An 18,847-nucleotide genomic window follows, 5' to 3' on the forward strand; every position below is an offset into this window, starting at 1 on the left:
CTCCACCCCCCCGCGCGCCCAGCCCGCGAGGCCGCCGCCGTCCCCACGCGGGCGGCCCCTCCACGCCCCCGCCCCCCCGCCCCGGCGTTCCCCACTCCCCGCTCCCCTCCGCCCCCAGTGCGCAGGCCCGGCCGCCCCAGCGCGCATGCCCTGGGCTCGCGAGCGCGGCCAGCCCCCAGCCTTTTGCTTTCTACACACTCTACAACTGGGGAGGGGGCGGGGGCGGAGGGAGCCCGGCGGGCCACGTGATCCAGCCGGCCGGGGCCGCGGGGGCGGGAGCGCGCGCCGAGCGAGGCGCGGGGAGGGCGGGGGCGCGTGCGCGCGCGCGCGCGTGCGGGCGGGCGCGGGGCTGGGCTGAGGCGGCGGCGGCGGCGGCGGTGGGCCGGCCGCGGAGGGGGAGGAGCGGGCGCTGAGCGAGGCGGGCGGGCGGGCGGAGGATGGGGCCGTGCCCGGGCTCCCGCTGCAGCCGCCCGGGGACACGCCGCGCACCCTCCGGCTCGGGGCTCTCGCGGCGGCGGCGGCGGCAGCGCTAGCGGCGGCGGCGCGAGCGGCGTCCCCGGCGCTTCTGGCCGCGCTTGCCCTGGGGCTGGGCGAAGAGCGGCGGCGGCGGCGGCGGCGGCGGCGGGCGGCGGCGCCCCGGGGTCCCTCCCGCCGGGGCTTCCTTTCTGCTCTGCTCGTCGACGGACTCGCCCCCTCCCTCCTCCGAGCACGGGCGACCTCGTCCGCGGGGCCGGGGCCGGATCTTGCTGAGGGGCGGGGGGCGGGGGGCCGCGCCGGGGGCCGCTCCCGCGGCTCGCGCCTCCCCCCCGGACCGAGCGGCGAGCCCCGCCACTGCCCCGCACCCGCCGCCCTCCTCCCCCACCCCTCCGCGGCTCGCCCTCCCCCGCCGCCCGCTCCCCTGTTATGTGCCCTCCCCGGGGGGTCTGGTCCCTCCGCGGGCGCTCGCGAGCCGGGGCCTCCCGCGGCCGCGTCCCCTGAAGGTCCGGGGGCCCGGGACTGAGTTCGCGGCGCGGCGGCGGCGGCGGCGGCGGGGGCGCTCCCGGCCGGGGGGGGCGGGTGAAGTTCGCGGCCCCCACTTTCCCGCGACCTTCGGGCCGCGCTGTCGGGGCGGGGGGCCGGCGTGCCCCGGGGGCGGGCGCGCGGCGGGGCATGGCCGCGGGGAGGGCCCCTGATCAAAGCGTCCCGCGACCCTGATTTATCGCCCGCCCGGGAGTTATTTTTCCGCCTCCGGAGCGGCCCCGCGCGTTCGGCCATTACTTTGCTCGGCGGCGGGCGGGCGTCTCCGACCCGCGCGGCCGCGGGGAGCCCCGCACTCGGGCTGCTCGCCGCTCGCCCTCGCCCGCGTGCCCCCTCCCTCTCCCCGCCCCTTCCCCCTTCCCTTTCTCCTCGCTTTCTTCCCCTCTCCGCCGTCTTTCGGCCGCCGTCTCCCCCGCGCCCGGCTCGGGGCGGAGGGACGCCGCGGCGGGCGAGGGAGGGGTCGGGGTCCGCTTTCCCGGGCGGCCGCGGCCGGAGCCTGTGGCGCGCGGGCGGCGAGCGGGGGGCTCCCCGGCGCGGCGGAGCCATGGATGGCCCGGCGCGGGGCCATGGACTCCGCAAGAAGCGGCGGTCGCGGTCGCAGCGAGACCGGGAGAGGCGCTCCCGGGGCGGGCTGGGGGCCGGCGCGGCCGGCGGCGGCGGGGCCGGCCGGACCCGGGCGCCCTCGCTCGCCTCGTCGTCGGGCTCCGACAAGGAAGACAATGGGAAGCCCCCGTCCTCCGCCCCGTCCCGGCCCCGGCCCCCGCGGAGGAAGCGCCGGGAGTCCACGTCGGCCGAGGAGGACATCATCGATGGATTTGCCATGACCAGCTTTGTCACTTTTGAAGCGCTGGAGGTAAGGGGACCCCCGCCCCCGCGGGCCGCCTTTATGCGCGACCCCTCGGCGGCGCCCGGCCCCGCCGCCCGCGCCCCCGCCGCGCTCCGCTCCGTCTGTCTGTCTGTCTGTCTGGGCCGAGGGCTCATGGTGGGGGGGCGCGGGCGCGGGCGGACGGGCCGCGGGAGGGAAGCGCGAGCCGTGCCGGGGCGCCTGGTCGCCCGGTCCTCGCCCGCCTTCCGCCCGCGCCCCCTCCCCGCGCCCCTCCGCGGCGGCCCGGGGTCCGGGCGGCACAACAATGCGCCCCCTCGGCGGAGGGCTCTGCCCCTGCTCCTTCCTGCTCGCGCTCCCCAATCATGGCTCCTCGGCTGGGGGAGTCTCCGGCCGGCTTCGGGGCGCCGGTGCCCGGCTCGGGGTGGGCTCCCCGCCGAGCCAGTCGTCCGAGCGCGCGCGGCCGCCCGCTCCCCCCTTCCCTGCTCGGCGGCCCCGGGGCTGGGCCCGGAGGGGGTGGGGGGCTCCTTGGCCGCCCCCCTCCCCTGCTCCTTTTTTTTTTTTTTTTTTTTTCCCTTTTCGGTGAAGCTGGGCAAGGGGGCGTTTTCTCTGGGCTGGGAGAAAGGAGGGAGGAGGGAGAGAGGAGGAGAGGCCGGGACGTCCCTGTGTTCCGAGGGGCTCGGTTGCCGAAAGGGTTAACGGCCATCTCCTGGAGACACAGAGGCCCGCGCGTGTGTGTGTGCGTGTGCGTGTGCGCGCGTGTGTACATGAGCAGTTTGGTTAAAGGACAGAAAAAGGTACGCCAGCGAGGGCGGGTGGGAGGAAAGAAGAAAGCCCCGGCTGCTGTCGGAGGGCTTGTCACCGAATTGTCCCTCTCCCTCTCCTTTTTTTGTGTTTTCCTTTCTTTTTCTCCTGATGGGCTTTGTGCGTGTGTGTGCGTGTGCGTGTGTGTGTGTGTGTGTGTCTTTATTCCTCGGGCACCTGCCGCGTGCATTTGCAAACGCACATTGTCCTGCCAGCCCCCCGCTCCTGGGGTGGGGGTGCGGGCGGCTGTCCAGGGGCCTGGGCCGACCCGACTCACCTGGAGGGCCGAGCCGCGGCTGGCCTCCGTCCCTGGCCTCCACCGAGGCACCCCCACGCCCTGTCCCCGCCCCCACCCCACCAGGCACACAGAAGGCTGGGAGATGCTGCACACTCAGTCCCCTTTCTGGGCACCAAACCCAGACAGGAGTTGGTTTCCAGCCGTTCGGGCACCTGATGTGCTGGTCTGAGGTTCCTGAAGGAAACTTTTCCCTTTCCCCTGGGTTTTCGGGCTGTCGTGACGGCATGGTGAGAGCCGGTGGCACGCGAGCTTTGTCACGGACAGCTTGCATCTCCCAGGCTGGAAGCGCCCAGGTGGAGCCCGCTGGGGCGGCCTGCCCTGTGGGTGTCAGGCTGAAATATTTTTTAAAAAAGAAGCCTTCCTGTCAGGGCTGTCCTTTTCTGTTGGAACTGCTTTTTGGTTGGGCTGCGGGTGGTGATGGCCGTGGACGGTGGCCCGTGGCTGGGGAGGAAAGGAGGCTGGTGCTGGTGGCATTGCTGGCCGTGGGTTCTGATGTCAGCGGTGGAATCCGTCGCCCTTGGGTTCTGCAGCCCGTGATTTATTGGCTAAAATGGATCTTACGTGAATATTTTGAATGTTGAGGCTCACCACTTATTAGGATAAATCTGACTGTGGCTTTAACTTGGCCGGGGTGGGAGGGTGCCGTACAGTGGGACCTCTCTCTCTCTCTGTCTCTGTCTCTCTCTCTGTCTCTCTATTTGTTTCTCCCTTTGAAGTAGGACTCGAAATGGCAGCATGTGTCCTGATAGGAAATGCTGCCTAGTCTGTGGCTGGTTTAGGGCATTCTGTTGCAGAGCTGGTTACAAGTGGTTCTGCTTTCTGCGTGGTGGTTCTGGGCGGCCGTGTGGCCCCTGGCGGTAAGTAAGTAAGAGGGGCCCGCAGTTTTCCCGGGAACACTTGGAAGGCCAAGTAGAGGTGGATGATGACTTACGCAGTTGGTTTTTTATTGTTTCTACTTTTGATACGTAGATATTTGACTGGGGTTGAGAGGGACACATCTGTCCATTTAGCTTTTGAGACAAAATGTGCCCATTCTGGTTTTGGGGGGGTTTAAAAAAAAACATTCAATTTTTAGAAAAGAACACGTTCAGAGTGTAGCGTTAATAACATTCCTTTCCCTGCTGTGGTTATTTTGTCTGCTACTTTTTCCAGATTCAAAACCCAGGGTACTTTGGTTAGCGGAATGCTGTGCTACCTTCATATTTAAATATCACCTGCGTATCTGTATGGAGGCCTAAAAGGTCTAACTTTTTTTAAAAGTTTCTTTAAAACTTCACAGAAAATTTTAACCATACACAAAAGTAGAGAGAGCGGTTTAATAAACTCTGAAATTCCCAACACGCAGGGTCAGCAGCTGCCAGCTCCTGTCTCCTCTAGTTTCATCCGTATGCCACCGGCTCCCGCCTCCCAGACGGGATATGAGAAATAAGTAAATATTTCTATATGTATCTCTAAATGGCAATGGCTCACAAAGAAAAGCCACCAGAAACTCAACAGTACCGTGATCACACGTAAATAAATTAACAGCAGCCCCTCGATAATCTCAGCCGTCCTGTCAGTGTTCACGTTGAAGAGGCCTGGCTTTTTAGGAACGATATAAGTAAACTTTTCAGATTAAAAAACACACTGTGGGGAATAAAAAATCATCCTATATGTCTGGTTTGCTGGGAAGAGTTGGGTCTGTGTGCTGCTAATGACCTCCGCGCCCCTGTTGGACGGGCAGACGTGTGTGTAGTGATGATGAGAACCTCTGGTGTCTCGCTGTTGTCCGTTGTCCAGATTTACCAAACTATCACCACGAAATAGGAGGATTTATTGGGAAATGGGCCAGTAAACTATGAACGTGGACAGAAATCTATGTTAATGGAGTGCTTATAAATGTTAGGAATTATGATAGATGCCAAGAGTTACCCTAAGTACCTAATGTGTTCTTGTGCCTTGTGTTGAGAAATGAAGTCAGTCGTCACCACACGCCCTCAAGGCTGCTGCTAGTGTGGTGTGATAAGAAACCAGAAATCTTGGCTTGCACAGCTGGGCTCGTGGCCTCTGCTGGTTCGGAGCAGTAGCTGGCAGACTCTGGAGGTGTGCACTTCGAGTGTTAATGGACTCCTTGTTTGACCCCATGATTTTGTCCCAAGTCGCTGCTTTTGACTCCCCTTTTCAAGAAGGGGCTCCTAGGTCGTGGTGACGTGGGCTGATAAAAACTGTGGTTCCACTAATACTGTGGTAAAAGCAAGAACCTTGCCCAGCGAGAACCTGCCTTTTTAAGTTGATTATTTTCAGTATCGTTTGGTTTTTATTTAAGATGATCAAAGCTGGAGGAGTGGTTGGAGAAGTCCCACGCTTTATAGGCAGGGAAACTGGCTGAGGTAGTTTCATATTCTGCAGGGACACTTGTCTCAAGTAATTGTGCCCTGAAGTTCAAGTAGATGATTGTGAAGAGTCTCAGGAGAGGGGATGAGAGGGTAGGTGAGGAGGCTAAAGTTGAACGTGGTGTTCTTTTCATTACGCGTTTGAGAAGCACATTTACCGTTTGGCTAAGATACTGTTTGTTTGAATATGCTTTGAATGGTAGGACGAGAGCGAATGTCCCCAGAGACCGTGGGCCTCGGTTTTTTTTTTTTTTTTTTTTTAATGCCTTCCAGCCAGTGAAGTATAAATGGGAATGTTAGGGTTCTAGTACTGTTTGTACCCTGATGTGCCAGATAATACTGCCTTTCTGTTCTCATTTGGGTGTCTTTCTGCGTAGTCTTGATGAGGAAGACACAGGAACACCATGGCTGAAAATTTCACTTTGCGAATCCATCATTTTCCCTTCCTGTTACGCGCTGGGTTTTAAGGGTAGCCTCCTCTGTTAGAGGGACCGAGGGAAGCAGAGATCGAGTTGGTGGGAGTAGTAGACAGGAAGCCAGTTGGAGCTCTGCAGGCTTGTGGAAATGAAGGAAGACTTCTTCCTGGTGGTTGGAGGATCACACCGAGACTTCCGTGTGGTCTTTATTTCCCAGTTGTTCCAGGGCTTACCTGCACGTCGGGCAGCATGCATAAGCTGTGCGGGATTTGGTGTCCTTACGGCGTACCGTAATTTACTGGGGTCGAATCTCACTTTCGCTTGTTTAGAAAACACTAGTCACCTTCTTTGTATCAGCACATGTTTGTGGAGTGCCTAGACAGAGTGGAAAGAAACCTAAAATTATGTGGCATCTTGAAGGCGTGTGTAGTTGATAAAGTAAGTCCAGCGCCTATTAAATGATTTTGGAGCGGGAGCTCGAATGTCTAGTAAGTGCCGCGAGCCTTCAGAGGAGCAGTGAGGTCCGTGGAGCGCTTGGGAGGGCTTCTGAGTGAAGGGGGGGCTCGGACGTTGAAGAGGTTTGGATAGATGGGGCGCGGGGGGGTCCTGAGGAAGCGCAGAACCGTGAGGGTTGAGAAGGTGCTAACTAACTGATCAGGGCTTGGGGGCGAGGGAGGGCTGGTAGAAATGAGTTAACCGAATTGTGTAAGCGGACACCTGTGCAGACCCATGTTCCAGGCTTGGCCCTCCGAGCTAGTTGACAGCTTGGGGAGATGACTTTCTAAAAGCGCAGTTTTCTTCATCCCTTTGGTGAGAGGTGTAGACTAATTCTAGAACAAAGGTGCTCAAGATGGAGGGGAAGCTAGCTAGCTCTGCCGGATGTTCCTAAGTTGTGTTCCAGATCAAAAAAATGTGATCTGTCCTCAAGTAGTTTTGGAACTTGAGGGGGAAGACAAAATTAAATGGGTGTCTTGTTCTGCCAGAATTAAAAGTCTTTTTATTATGCAGACGTGAATTTTGAATATCAGAGAAGGCGGTGCTATGTGCCTTATTCCTAAACTTATTGGACCACAGGGCAGTCCTGTTCTTGGCGTGGTAATCCGTAATCCAGTGTGGGGAATGCCAGGAAAGGTCTCCAGGGACCCTTCCAGATCTTGGAACTTGGTGTCTAGGGTGAGTGGGCGGGTGCTGGGCGGTCGGGCACAGAAGTTTGGGGTTGGAGTGGAGGATGCTGCTTAAGTGGGCGCTAAGGGGAGGGGGGGTGTAAATAGTGACGACTAGTCCGGGACGTCTCCTGCTCCCCTGTCCTGCCTGGTGCCAGTTCTTTCCTTGATTGTTAGCAACCCCACCGTGAGGTGAGTGTCGCTGAGTGACTCTCATTAATAGCAGACCCGACGCAGTAGCTCTGATGCCACCAAGCTGCCCTCCGGCCAGTGTGTTTTATTTTCTCTTGGTCCCTTCTGGCTTCCTGTGCGGCTGCTTTTAGCAAGCTGGCAAAGACGGTTGGATGACAAAGGAGATTGACAGTGACGTTGAAATAAAGGTTTCCAATTACTTGCCTTTTGCTCACTTGTGAATGAGGTGGTCAGAGCCCTTCTGCTGTTGCACGGCCAGGGACAGCTGTAGAGCTCTGTTTTTGGTGCGTTTTTTCCACTTTCTGTCTTAGGAAGTTTGGGATGGCACTGTGGAGTCCATGGGTCACTTCCAGCGTTTCGCTTCTGAAAGTACGCGTAGCCCTAGGATCTGAGGGTTTCTGAGTGGCGAGGAAGTGTTCGTAAAAGGAAGAGTGGGAGTCGCTCTTGGCTATGCATCGAGGCGTTTTGCTGCAGGTGGTGAAACTGAGTCTTTGGACGAGGCAGGACCTCAGTTCAGGTGTGTTTATGAGAGATGAGGTTGCAGATGGTGACATGAGGGTTCCGTGTGATCTGTGTTACTTGTTGAGACTGACTCCTTCGCTGCTTTTTTGGAAGTGGGGTGGGTTATAAATGAACCCATGAATTTTAAAAAATGAATCACAAAGTTAGTGATTAGCCTTTGATCCTCCGATGGTCTCTTGAAAAGGGGTTAAAGAAACCCTGAGCATTCACCAGGGCCACTGAGGGGGATAAATAAAGTTCCTGTACTTCCGTACGGCCGTGCCATGTATTGTGAGAAATAAATGGCGATTATTTAGTTTGAGAGAACGTTAGGATTAGATACGTCCCCAAACAGAAAATAATAGTTGAGGCCAGCTGTTAAGGAATAATTTAGGTCCCAGAGGCTACAGGCTTTGGAAGCTGTAGTGTTTCTTGATGGGAGGGTGTGTGTGTGTGTGTGTGTGTGTCCCCACATGCAGAGGGTGGCGGAGGGTTAGTGGTTTTACATTTTATTTTACCCCCATGGTATGATTAGTCAAATACACTAAATGTAGCCTAATTATGTGACCGTGTCTCATGCTAGTTTTTTTTTCTCCTCAAGAAATAACTTTTTTTTTTTCAGGGTTAGGATTGAACCTAATAGCCTATAAATATAGGAAAAAGAACTTGGTAATGGGATAGCAGCTGTTCATTTGAGGAAGTTCTGGAAAAAAATGAGGTAGATTTTGACATGGAGACTTGGAGACTGTCAGGTAATTGAAGTTTGGAAGAACGAGATGGAGTTAATGTGGTGAAACCCAAGACGGGAGAGGGTCAGAAACAATTTAGGGACACTGTTAGCTGGGTCAGAACTGTTGCTCTTACATAATCGGTACCTGTTCCCTGACCAGATGCTTGCACATCTCTAGGCCCCCTTGGAAGAGGGGCGTAGAATTTTAAGGCTGGTGAGAACCCGAGTTTGTCTTTGTTCTTCTGGGTCTGAGCTGTGTTCTTCCTTCGTGTTTTTCTAACAAGCCTGCGGGGTAGGGGATGCAGTGCGCAAGTTATCACTGTAAGGTCATGGAGAACAGGGCGCCTTTACGCTCTTAGTAACGAGGAGCGGGGAGAGTGGGTTTCATATAGGCGGAGAGTCTTTGCCTGCTTAGGAGGAGACTGGACAAGTGTGGGCTTCTGGGGCTCAGTCATCTGTAGGTCTCTGGTTCCATCCTTTGGAAGGTGACCCGGACCCTGAAAGCATGTGTCTTGCTGCTTTTCTTGGCAGGTGTTCACGGGTTTGCGTCAGTCGCGTTCTCATCGTGGGATCTGTTAGGTGCTGTACCTGCCGGCTGCTTGCCTCCCTCCTGCCCGCCCCTCTCCACCCCTCCCCGCTTCCCAGCTTCCCTTCCTTCTCTTCCCTGTCCTGAGGTAGAGCTGTCAGTTGTGAATGCAGTCGCTAAAAGCTAATGGTTTTAGGAAGTTGTAGATGAAACGTGGAAACTTCAAATCTCCACACTTTGATTATTTGAGATTCACCTGTCTGAAGGACTCTGATGTGAGGGTAAACTGCTTGCCACCGTTTTCTGGGCCGTTACAGCTCATCGTTCTGATCTCTCATTCATACCGAACTCCGGTTCGAGTTTGCCTGCGCAAGCACAGATTACCGACTTGTACCTACCAATGTATTTTTCAAGACTTGACTGTCACTTTGGCTTGCCACGGTACCTCCTGGTGCCATCTCTCCTTGGTACCTTTATTAAGAGTCTTGGAAAGCCCAAGGGCAGTAAAATGGAGTCATGAGAAAAGAAGGGAAAAGCCCACAGTTTGTAAGTAATAAAAAATGGCTAATGCAGGTTGGGATTCAGTTGTGGCAGAAAGCCTTAAAATCACAGATACTTTGTGATTGGTGTTAACCGAGGCATGTTGAGATGACCTGGGCTAGGTACGGAAGCACAGCCTGTGAAGACAGATTGTGACTCTTGGTTATATGGGTGAAATCTGATGCTTTTCCAGTGGCAGGGCTGTCTGAACCTGGGTGAGGGTTTAAGTCAATGCCAGGGTCAAGTTGTGATGGTACCTGAGGGACGGCATCATCCTTGCCCACCCCCACACCTGCCTGCACCGCGGCGCCAACCTCCCGACCTCATTTTAGGCTTCTGCAAAGTTTCCGATGGCAGTGATATTTTAGAACTCGGAAAGAGAAATGAAGAGTCCAGTATTGCAGTTACCCCTTGATAGTTACACCAAAGTAGACGTTTTTGGGTTGTTTGCTAGGGTCCCTGCTCACTTATGCTTGATGGCTAAAGGTTGCTGGCTAAAGGTGGTTCAGTGAATATTTTTCTTTAGTTAAAAACGGAGTAAGAAAAGACATAAGGAAGAATGAAGATGTAAGTGAAGCCGTGGTCAGGGATCGGCTTCTCACTTGTTTTCCAGCCACGTGCGCAGTACGCCGACGTTCTGCCTGTAATCTCTGTATGTGTTCCATGGACGGAAATAACGAGGGGCCCAGATTGTGCCGTGCTAAGAAATGATTATTTATGATTTTGTATCGTACAAGTGGAATTAGACTTTCACTGGGGCAAAAGGGGAGACAGGTGTTTGGTATTGTGCAAAGTTGGCTCCTTGCTCAGTGCTCCTGGGGATTTGATTACTTGACAGAATTGCATTTTGAGATGAATAGGCAGACCTGCATCTTTAGGAGGTGTTATCCTAAAGTTAGGACCTCAGTCAGCGTCTTTCAGAGCAGCCTCTTAATCCATTTCACTCCGGCCTTGTTGGCTAATGTCCTTTCCAAGCCGGGAGTGGCATTAGAGGCACAGATGTTGTCTTTAGTGATGCAGTTCTACCTCTCATTTTGCAAATGAAAACACTGCCCAGAGGGTAATTGACCTGCTCTAGATCACCCTGGGAGTTGCTCTCAGGCTCTCACCGTGACCCAGTGAGACTAGGAGACTGCTTCTGCTTTGTAGCTGGATTCCCAAGGACTGGGAACCTAAGAAGGAGGTTTCATAAAAGCAAAAATAATAATGCAAGAGAGGAAGAATGCCCGTGATTCTAAAGCTTCCTCTTTTTTTTCTGAGAAATTTTCTGATTATTACTCAGTATCAGGAACCTTCTAAAAGCATTCTGCTTCCCCCCAGTGTATCACCTTGTAATTTGTTGGCCTTTGTCTGTGGGCACATTAGTCTTTTCTAAACACCCCCCCAATAATGTAGATGAAAAAGTAGATATTAGAATGGTGGTATGAGGGTTTCTCATTTTTGAATGTCCAGTGGAAAGATGCAGTAGTTATTTGGGTATAAAACGAACGTAATATGGGCCACTTAAAATGTTGACGTGCTGTATTTGGATATAGGATTTTCCTTGGTAACGCAGAGCCGCTAATGGCATTGCTAGCAGAATATTTGAAGTGAGCTTAGGAGTATAGTTGAATTAAAGTCCCAACCAAAGTTTTCTTCTGAAGAAGAAAGACTCAAAATATTAAATCCATATGATGTGTTGGCTAAGGCATCTTGCCTGTTTATTGCTGAACCAGAAAATTTATAACAACTGTTTGTCATGTGTATATATTTATAGCCATTCATATAATGAAAAGAAGTTTTCATGAGATTGTAATAACATATCAAGATGGATGTAATTAAAACAGAAGCAGATTGACACCCCGAATTAAATGCAAACCATAAACCAGGATACCTGAACATCGCGCCTCACATATTTGCTGAAGGGGGCAGTCAGCCAAATATGCAAATAAATAGACATTGATGAATTTCCCTGGGTGTGTGTGTGGTTGCAGAGAACCCAACTATTTTATTAATCTTTTATCAAGCATTGTTTAGGTTTGCAGCAGCAATGGAATGTATTAATTTGGCAGACCAAATAGCTTCGGCCCAGAAAGTAGGAAATAATAAGGAGACATGATTGATACACTGCTATAAATAACAGGCGACTGACAGAGGGGCTGTGTAATCTTTAGATCTGTGCTCGGTGTCGTTAATGGAGTTGTTAGACCAGGATGCTTGGGTTGAACTTCAATCAGGGAAGCTGCCTCCCATTTAAAATGCAGACCTACCTATCTCCAGCTACACTCTGAACTGGTATGTTAACAAAATTGGTGTGAATCGAATTTTTATAAATTGGATCAAATGTACCAAGGGAATCTTACTGTGAAAAAGATGAGTCTTTTTTTTTTTTTTTTTTTTTTTAAGACATCAAGTAGGGTACCCCTCTCTGCAGGGAAGCTGGATGTTGGGAGAGGGGTCTCTGTAGAGGAGCATTGCTTTCTGCGACACTTCTGCGTGTGTTCCCTCTCTTCCTGGAAGAAAGTGACTGTGAGATTTGCATTTTCTGTTCAGGTTTCATACCTCACTTGGTCGGAGCTTCCAGGAATAATTGGTGGTGATTTGAATAAGCCCGCATCATTCCGATTTCAGAGGGCGGTTTTCAAGTGCATGCTGAGGAGGGCTTGTGGCTATGAATATGGATATGATTTTCCTGTCTGTTCCTTGGGGAAGTCCAGGCATGTCATAACCGCTTCAGAGTCATGATTGTATAGAAACACCGTACCTATAATTTTTCGATATGACAGTTCAGTTTTAAAATTGTAAAGATGCCAAGTGCAGGGCTGTATTGTTATTAGGGAAGTCGGTGACATCTGTTCTATCTTGTTAACCAGGGGAGGAAAAATGCTTTAATCAAAACATCTAATTATGCCCTCTCAACTGATGAAAGATCTTTTGCTAAATTTTTGAAATTGGCCTTAATGGAAGAAGCTGGCCTCTACAGAACTGGGAAGTAAATTTACTCTTTGTATTTTGAAAAACTCTTATCCTTCACCATGGTGACATAGGATGTTTTCATCTTGTCACTTTGCTCTTCTACTGTGGTTGAAAATAGGTATTATCAGAAGTTGTCTAAGCCAGCATGAAGTTTTCGTGTGTGTCTTCTGTCTCACGCCCATAGCGTATGAGGCCCCAGAGGGAGTTCATAGGTGCAGACGCGAGCCGAGGAGGAGGTGTGGTGGCTGAGAGCCGCCTGGGGTGGGGGGTGTGAGCAAATGCCGGCTACCGGTGAGAGGCAGGGAGGTAATTCAGCCTCTGTTCTGCGAGGTGCGATTTCACACCTGAATGTGGAAACCTGCTGTGTCAGACACTTGTGTTTTAAAATTTGTTCTGTTAGTCTAATATAGAACTGGACCAGATTGTTCTGGGTCACTTTTCGCCGAAGGATCCTAACTGTTTTTAAATATTGATTCCAGAAGCATCTCCTGTGTTTAAGAGTAGTTTCATACAATATTTGAAAATACCAGTAAGTGTTTGACTCAGCCTGTCTACACCGCTCCTAGCTCCCTTGATCACTTCTTAAAAAATGACAGTGTGGCCGATTCCTTCAAATCGGTCGTACTTCAGAACCCACCCAATAAAGCCATCCTCTTATCTGTATTTCAGTCCACAGTTGGTTTTATCTGCAGCTGTTTTGTTCCCAGAATCCCAGAGGATGATGATGATAACATTTATTGATAGTTTCTATGTGGGATATGGATTAGGTCAGAGAAATGCCTTATGTCTTAGCTTTGAGAATATTTCATTATTTTGAAATGATTTTCCCATGGTTTGAGATCTCGGGGCCAGCCTGAAGAAGTTTCTGAAGCATTGACTATGACACCGTGCACTCTGTTTTATTTGGGATCTGTTGGGAAGCTCAGGGGCTTTTAATTTTCCCTTGCTCTGTTATATCCTCCATAAGGGCTTCTTGTGTGTCACTTGCGAGTGGGACTGGAACCTTGGAAACAGAGCCAGGGTTTTCCCCTCGATTTCTAATCCATTGTTTTGTTTTCCTCTGTTCTCTACCTTCAGCCTCTGTACTTTGCCTGTTTGTGTCATTCTCGGGATATCTGAAGCTCTCAGGGTTGTTGCTGCGTCACTCAAGATTCCACGCATAGTGCTGTTTACAGCTAACCTGTTCATACAGAAATTCCACGGAAAGACATTTTTGAAAAGGGAACCACTGTTTACTGAGCGTTTACCCTGGGCCAGGCCTTGTGCTCAGAATTTTGCATTCATGATCTCTTGGGCGCTACCTCATGGGGAAGGAAGGAAGAAAGAAAGAAAGAGGAGGGAGAGAAGGATGTCCCTATTTTACAGTTGAAGAAGCTGGAGCTCGGAGAGGCGAAGTCCGCGGCCCGGCGTCCGTCCGCGAGAGAGGCGGGCCGCGCTGCGGCGGGTGCCGACCTGAACGCTTGCGCCCCTCGCCCCGTTCTCCCCTTCATTTTACGACAGGTTATTTAGAGAGAGAGAGTTCTAGATGCGTCGCTGGTAGACCACGTTTGTTCCTTGCTGCTGAAACTTGTCTTGGTTATGAAGGACTTTTCTAGATGCGATTACAGGATTTAGGGAGGGGAGAGTACCTCACCATTGGGGGGGAAATTATTTCCTTTCTAAGTGCGGCAGCTCACAGTAGGCGATGGCTTCTGCAAGTATATTTGCTGTTGGGTTGTTTGTTTGCTTTTTTCTTTCCTTCTCTTTCTCTCTCCCTTTCACTGTTGATCCCTGTATTAAAATCCGAGCTTTTCCCGGGTCACATTGCTCAGGTAGATTTTAAGCCTTTGTCCAGGGCCAGGGCTCGGGCTCACAGTGTCGAGGGGGACCGTGTGCTGGTCCTTACACTGAGTCCTTCCGTGAACTCAGCTAATTTCGTACCACAGCGCCCTGAAGCAGGAGGGTAAAATTGGAGAAGGCACTGGCACCCTCTCAACAGGTTACTGTGGGCAGAGGCTTGTTTCCTGCTATAGATTCCTGAGTCTTCGGCCCTGTCTGGTTTTCTTTATTCTAGGGAGTCACTTCTGTTTATTCTAGGAAGTAACTTCTCTTGGCAGTAAAACAGACCTTACGGCTAGGTTTTTGTTTTGTTTGGAACTAATAGGTGCTCTGTTCTTCTTGATGGAAAACCATACGAAATAGTTCTTTGCATTTCTTGATATCTGCATCTTGAAGATACCTGGTGACCAGTAGAGCATGATTTCCTCTGTCGTCGTTTCCTGTCGTTACTCCCAGCACATTTGCAGATTGTTCTCCCCCATTCCCCTTCTGCCCTGTAGAGGTTTGTTTATGCTACAAAGAGTGTGCTAATGAACGGGACTGTTAGATTTGCTTCTTGTGGGAATCCCAGCTGTGATTAGAGTACTGTGCATCCTTGTAAAGCCCTCTCCTCCCCCCTGGGCCAGGATGGGCCTCACAAGTTCATGCTCTAGGACTTCAGGATTTGGACCCGGCTGATGACCATCCCCTGAGGATGAAAACACACACACACACACCACACTCACACTCACACTCTAATTGGGCCTGAAATTTCACGAGATTTCTTGGTGAATATGAAGATTGGTCAAGTTAAACATTTCTCTAAACAGTCTCACTTTTTGAAGACAGGAGGCAGTTTTTTTTTCTTGGAACCGTCTCGCTCTGAGACATGCAGTATTGCTCGCTCCCAGCTGCTTGAGTGAGCACAAGTTATCCTTTTGCACATCCAAAATGGAAATACAGTAGATTTCAGTTTTTAGCCCAGTTTGTGATTGTAGGGGAGACCTAAGTCAAAGCATGTCTTTTAGAATTTGACTATAAAAACCTGGTGTAATGGGAACCTTACCTTCAAGTCCAGATTTTTTTTTTTTTTTCAAGTCCAGATTTTAAAAGTGATCTCTTACACCTGAATTTTATATATTTGTAAAATATGAGTTCTGTATTACCTTTAGGGCCTGTCTCAAATTATGAACACTCATGTAGGAATTGTGTCTTTTTCCCCTTGTGTTGTTCCTTGTCCCTTTGGCGGTTTGTAATACACCCTTGTGATGTTTTCCATTAAGGGGCTGGTAGAGGTGGGTGTCGGTTTTGCTGCAGGACCGTGGGTGCCCTCTGTTTACTGTTTACAGATGGATGTGACTTTAGCTTTTGCGTTAGAGGTTTCTACATCTGCTCGCCACATTTCATCTGTACCCTTATTTCATTTAATATGGTGTACCTGGGATTAGGGACAGAGAAATATGTGTGCTCAGGCTGATTTGGAAATTACACTGTTGAAATACAGCCCATATGGCCACTGTAAAATGGTTAGTGCTGCATATAATTGCCTTCCCAATGATGTGCTTTGTCATTACTTCCATCTTCCAAGAAGCGCTCCTGTAGTATGCTGACAGCAATGGCGTCATTAGAAAACAGATGGACAGGCGAAGGCATTAAATTGTCTTTAGTTTAAGGATTAGATTACAGTGTTAGAGGCTGGGTCACCACGTTTCCGGTTGGTAACTCTTGTTTAGTTCAGCTCGGCTAGTCTGGACGCTGGAGATTTGCAGAGGTCCTGCTGACTTTTTGGTTAGTGTTTTTTGTATGTTTGCTGCACTTCTGAGGAGGTCTTCTAGCTGTAAGACCTCCTCACAATATTGAAGCCAGTTGGCTTTTCTGGAGTGCTTTCTTCAAGTGTGCCTGCCTCCTGCAGAGTGCTTCCCTGGGACGCTCCCTCCGCCTGTGGTTCCCTGCCCGTAAGGTCATTGGATGGAGAGATGAGGCCGTGGAGTCAGGGAGCCGCAGGCGGCCGCCATGTTGCCCAGATTGATCTCCTCCATTGTATGCCACCGGTCTCCACGTGGGTCCCGAGGCCACCGTCCTTCCTTACCCCCGACACCCCCTTAGAATCCGTGAGAGGCGGGTCCCAGAGGCCCAGGGACCATGTGACGGCGCGGAAAGAGACCCTCCAACCAACCCCTGGCCCGTGGAGTTGGGATTTTTTCCCACTGGCCATTCTCACACGCCAGCTGTTTGGTTGTAGATGTTTTAGGGGCACAGCAGTCCTGGGACATGATATGCTTTGAGTTTTCAGGGTACTTGCTGCAGCTGTCAGTGACTAGTAAGTCAATCACAGAATGGAAAGTCACTCATCAAATTTAATGTTTCCCTTTGGAGTCTAACAGGAATAATGTGGATGGGGCGAGTTTCTGAGCAGTAAATGACTTTGGAAATCATTTGTCCAGGGTTTTGGCTCCTCCCGGGGACGCTGAATCAGCTGGGGGGGTGTGTGTCCTGATCTCATTTAACCAGAGCTCTGCCTTGACCTGTTTTACATATTAGGGTAAGGTTCTCTTTGGGACGTAAGGGGTATCTGGGGTCTTTGGTTTATTTTCTTATTCAAGAAATGCTTATCAGTCACTTCTAGGTGCTAGGCAGGCACTGTTGCAGGCACAGGAATGACGGGGTGACTAAGAGAAACCGCTCTCTGCAGTAATAGAGGTTGTATTTGTAAACACAGAAATCTGGTGGGTGGTGACGGGCTTTTTAAAAGCCGGATAAGGATGTGGTAGTGAGCCGTAGGTGCGTGCAGAGGTGAATTTTACAGAGGGTAGTTGAGGTGGGTCCTCTCGGAGGTGGTGGTATTTGAACGGAAACCTGGAGGAGCTGAGGGAGCAAGAAATGTGGATTCTCAGGGGCACAGGGTTCGAGGAGAGGGACACCTTGCAGGCGGAGTGGCCTGCGGTGTGAGGAGCTGTGGGAGGCCACCGAGCGTGCGGCAAGAGGGCAGGAGCGGGGCCCATAGGAACGTTTTAAACCGGTGCGATGGAAGAAGGTTAGAAACAGCTGAAAACGATTGTCCAAAGCCTTCATTTCCCAACTGAAAAAAACAAGTCTTTGAACTTCCCCACGATCACCCAGCTGGTGTTAAAACCAGCCCAGGTCTAGAACTCAGCGAGCTGTATGCCCTCATGGGAGCTTCACGATGTACCTTTGGTGGCAGGACGTAGGAGCCGTGGGACATCTGTTTCAGGGGCCAGAAGACGCGTGTCTCCTCTCCTGTTTACCGGTGGGTGTGCGTCTTCTGAAGGACGCGCTTCACGAACAACATGCAGAAGGCCAGGGCCCAGGCCTTACCGACTGGGAAATAGCTTTGTTCTTCCGTGCCAGAATCCTCCGTCCTGTGGGTCATTGTTTTGGTAACGACAGCAGTGATAATGACAAGATTTGTCACAGGCTCAGTGCGTGGGATGTTCACTGTAGCCGGAACATTATCCCATTTAACCCTCACAGCAACCCTGTAGGTAACCTGGCCCTCCCTTTAGAGATGAGGGAGCTGTGAGCTTTCAGTGGCGCTAAGCAACTTCCCGTGGTCTTGTGGCTCGACGTTCTGACCCAGGGTGTCTGCCGCCTCCCTGGGCTGGTCTCTGTTATTCGTTCCCTAGAGCATGCGTCTCCACCCCATCTGAAGATGGTTCTAGAGCTGAGCCCCGCGAACATTACGGTCTTGTCACAACCCACTTGCACGTCTGCAAATGCTTGATGATGCGGAGGCTTGCGCAGCCATTCTGGCTCAGTCCTGGTGGCTCGGCTTCTCGTGGGTGGGTTACTGGTCAAGCAAATGCCTTCCGTCTTTCGGAACTGAAGTTCACTAGAGTGTTTTCCAAGACCTGTACTGTGAAGAGTGTTAACAGAGTTTAGGCCAGTGTTTTCAAGTCAGCAGACCCAGCTGAATTGGTCTTGATTTTGTTCTCTTCCAGTGAGGTGGAAGCCCCGGACCCCGCTAGTGACTATACGCCTCTGGAATGTAAAAATATCATTTTTTTTTTTTTCAGGCTTCTTTATTTATTTACTTGACAGAGAGCACAGGTGGGCACAGTGGCAGGCAGAGGGAGGGGGAGAAGCAGGCTTCCTGCCAAGCAGGGAGCCCCACCTGGGGCTCGATCCCAGGACCCTGAGATCATGACCTGCGCCAGAGGCAGCCACTTAACTGACCGAGCCCCCCAGGCATCCTGTAAAAATCATCTTTTAGTTCTTGTGCTTTTGAGGACCAATATATGGTAGGTAGGCTTGCTTTAAAATATAGTTGTATAAAACATAACTTAACCAACAGCCATGGACCCACCACTAGCTTTTACCAAACCTATGGTAAAAACGTATTTACCATACTTTTTAAAATTGCAGGTTATTTTTAGTGTGTACGGTCTGAAGGGGAAGCGAGTCAACTGTACGGTTTAGAGTAGAGGATTCTTAAACTTAGCTGCATGTTAGAGTCCCCTGGGGAGCTTTGAAAAAAAAGTCCCCATGGCCACGGGAGGGTGGAGGGAACCCCTGTCCCATCCTCAGAACCTTACAGCGGTCCCCAGGAGATTGCGTTGTGCATTCAGGGAGAGATCCTCTGTCGGGAGGAAGGTGGCCGTTTTCTTCACTGGTTTTCTCAGATGCCCAGTACCAAGCCACGTGACTAGCGAGCGGTATGCCCCGTCTTTTTCATTTTCTCCGGTGAGCCTGTTC

General features: G+C 51.7%; 1 protein-coding gene across 7 annotated transcripts in view; it reads left to right on the plus strand.

Annotated features, from left to right (window-relative positions):
- Positions 1 to 1,485: 1,485 nt before the first annotated feature.
- Positions 1,486 to 18,847, plus strand: part of AUTS2 (activator of transcription and developmental regulator AUTS2) — a 1,075,180-nt gene continuing 1,057,818 nt past the window's right edge. For 6 of the 7 annotated variants that reach the window (XM_032328510.1, XM_032328513.1, XM_032328512.1 and 3 more), the window contains exon 1: positions 1,486 to 1,870. In XM_032328510.1, the coding sequence (XP_032184401.1) occupies positions 1,562 to 1,870 (309 nt within the window). In that variant the 5' untranslated portion in view covers positions 1,486 to 1,561. Of the gene's footprint in view, positions 1,871 to 18,311; positions 18,836 to 18,847 lie in introns of those variants that run through there. The other variant, XM_032328515.1, reaches the window with a different exon arrangement.

Source organism: Mustela erminea, chromosome 20 (assembly GCF_009829155.1).
Source record: "Mustela erminea isolate mMusErm1 chromosome 20, mMusErm1.Pri, whole genome shotgun sequence".
NCBI classification, from domain to species: domain Eukaryota; kingdom Metazoa; phylum Chordata; class Mammalia; order Carnivora; family Mustelidae; genus Mustela; species Mustela erminea.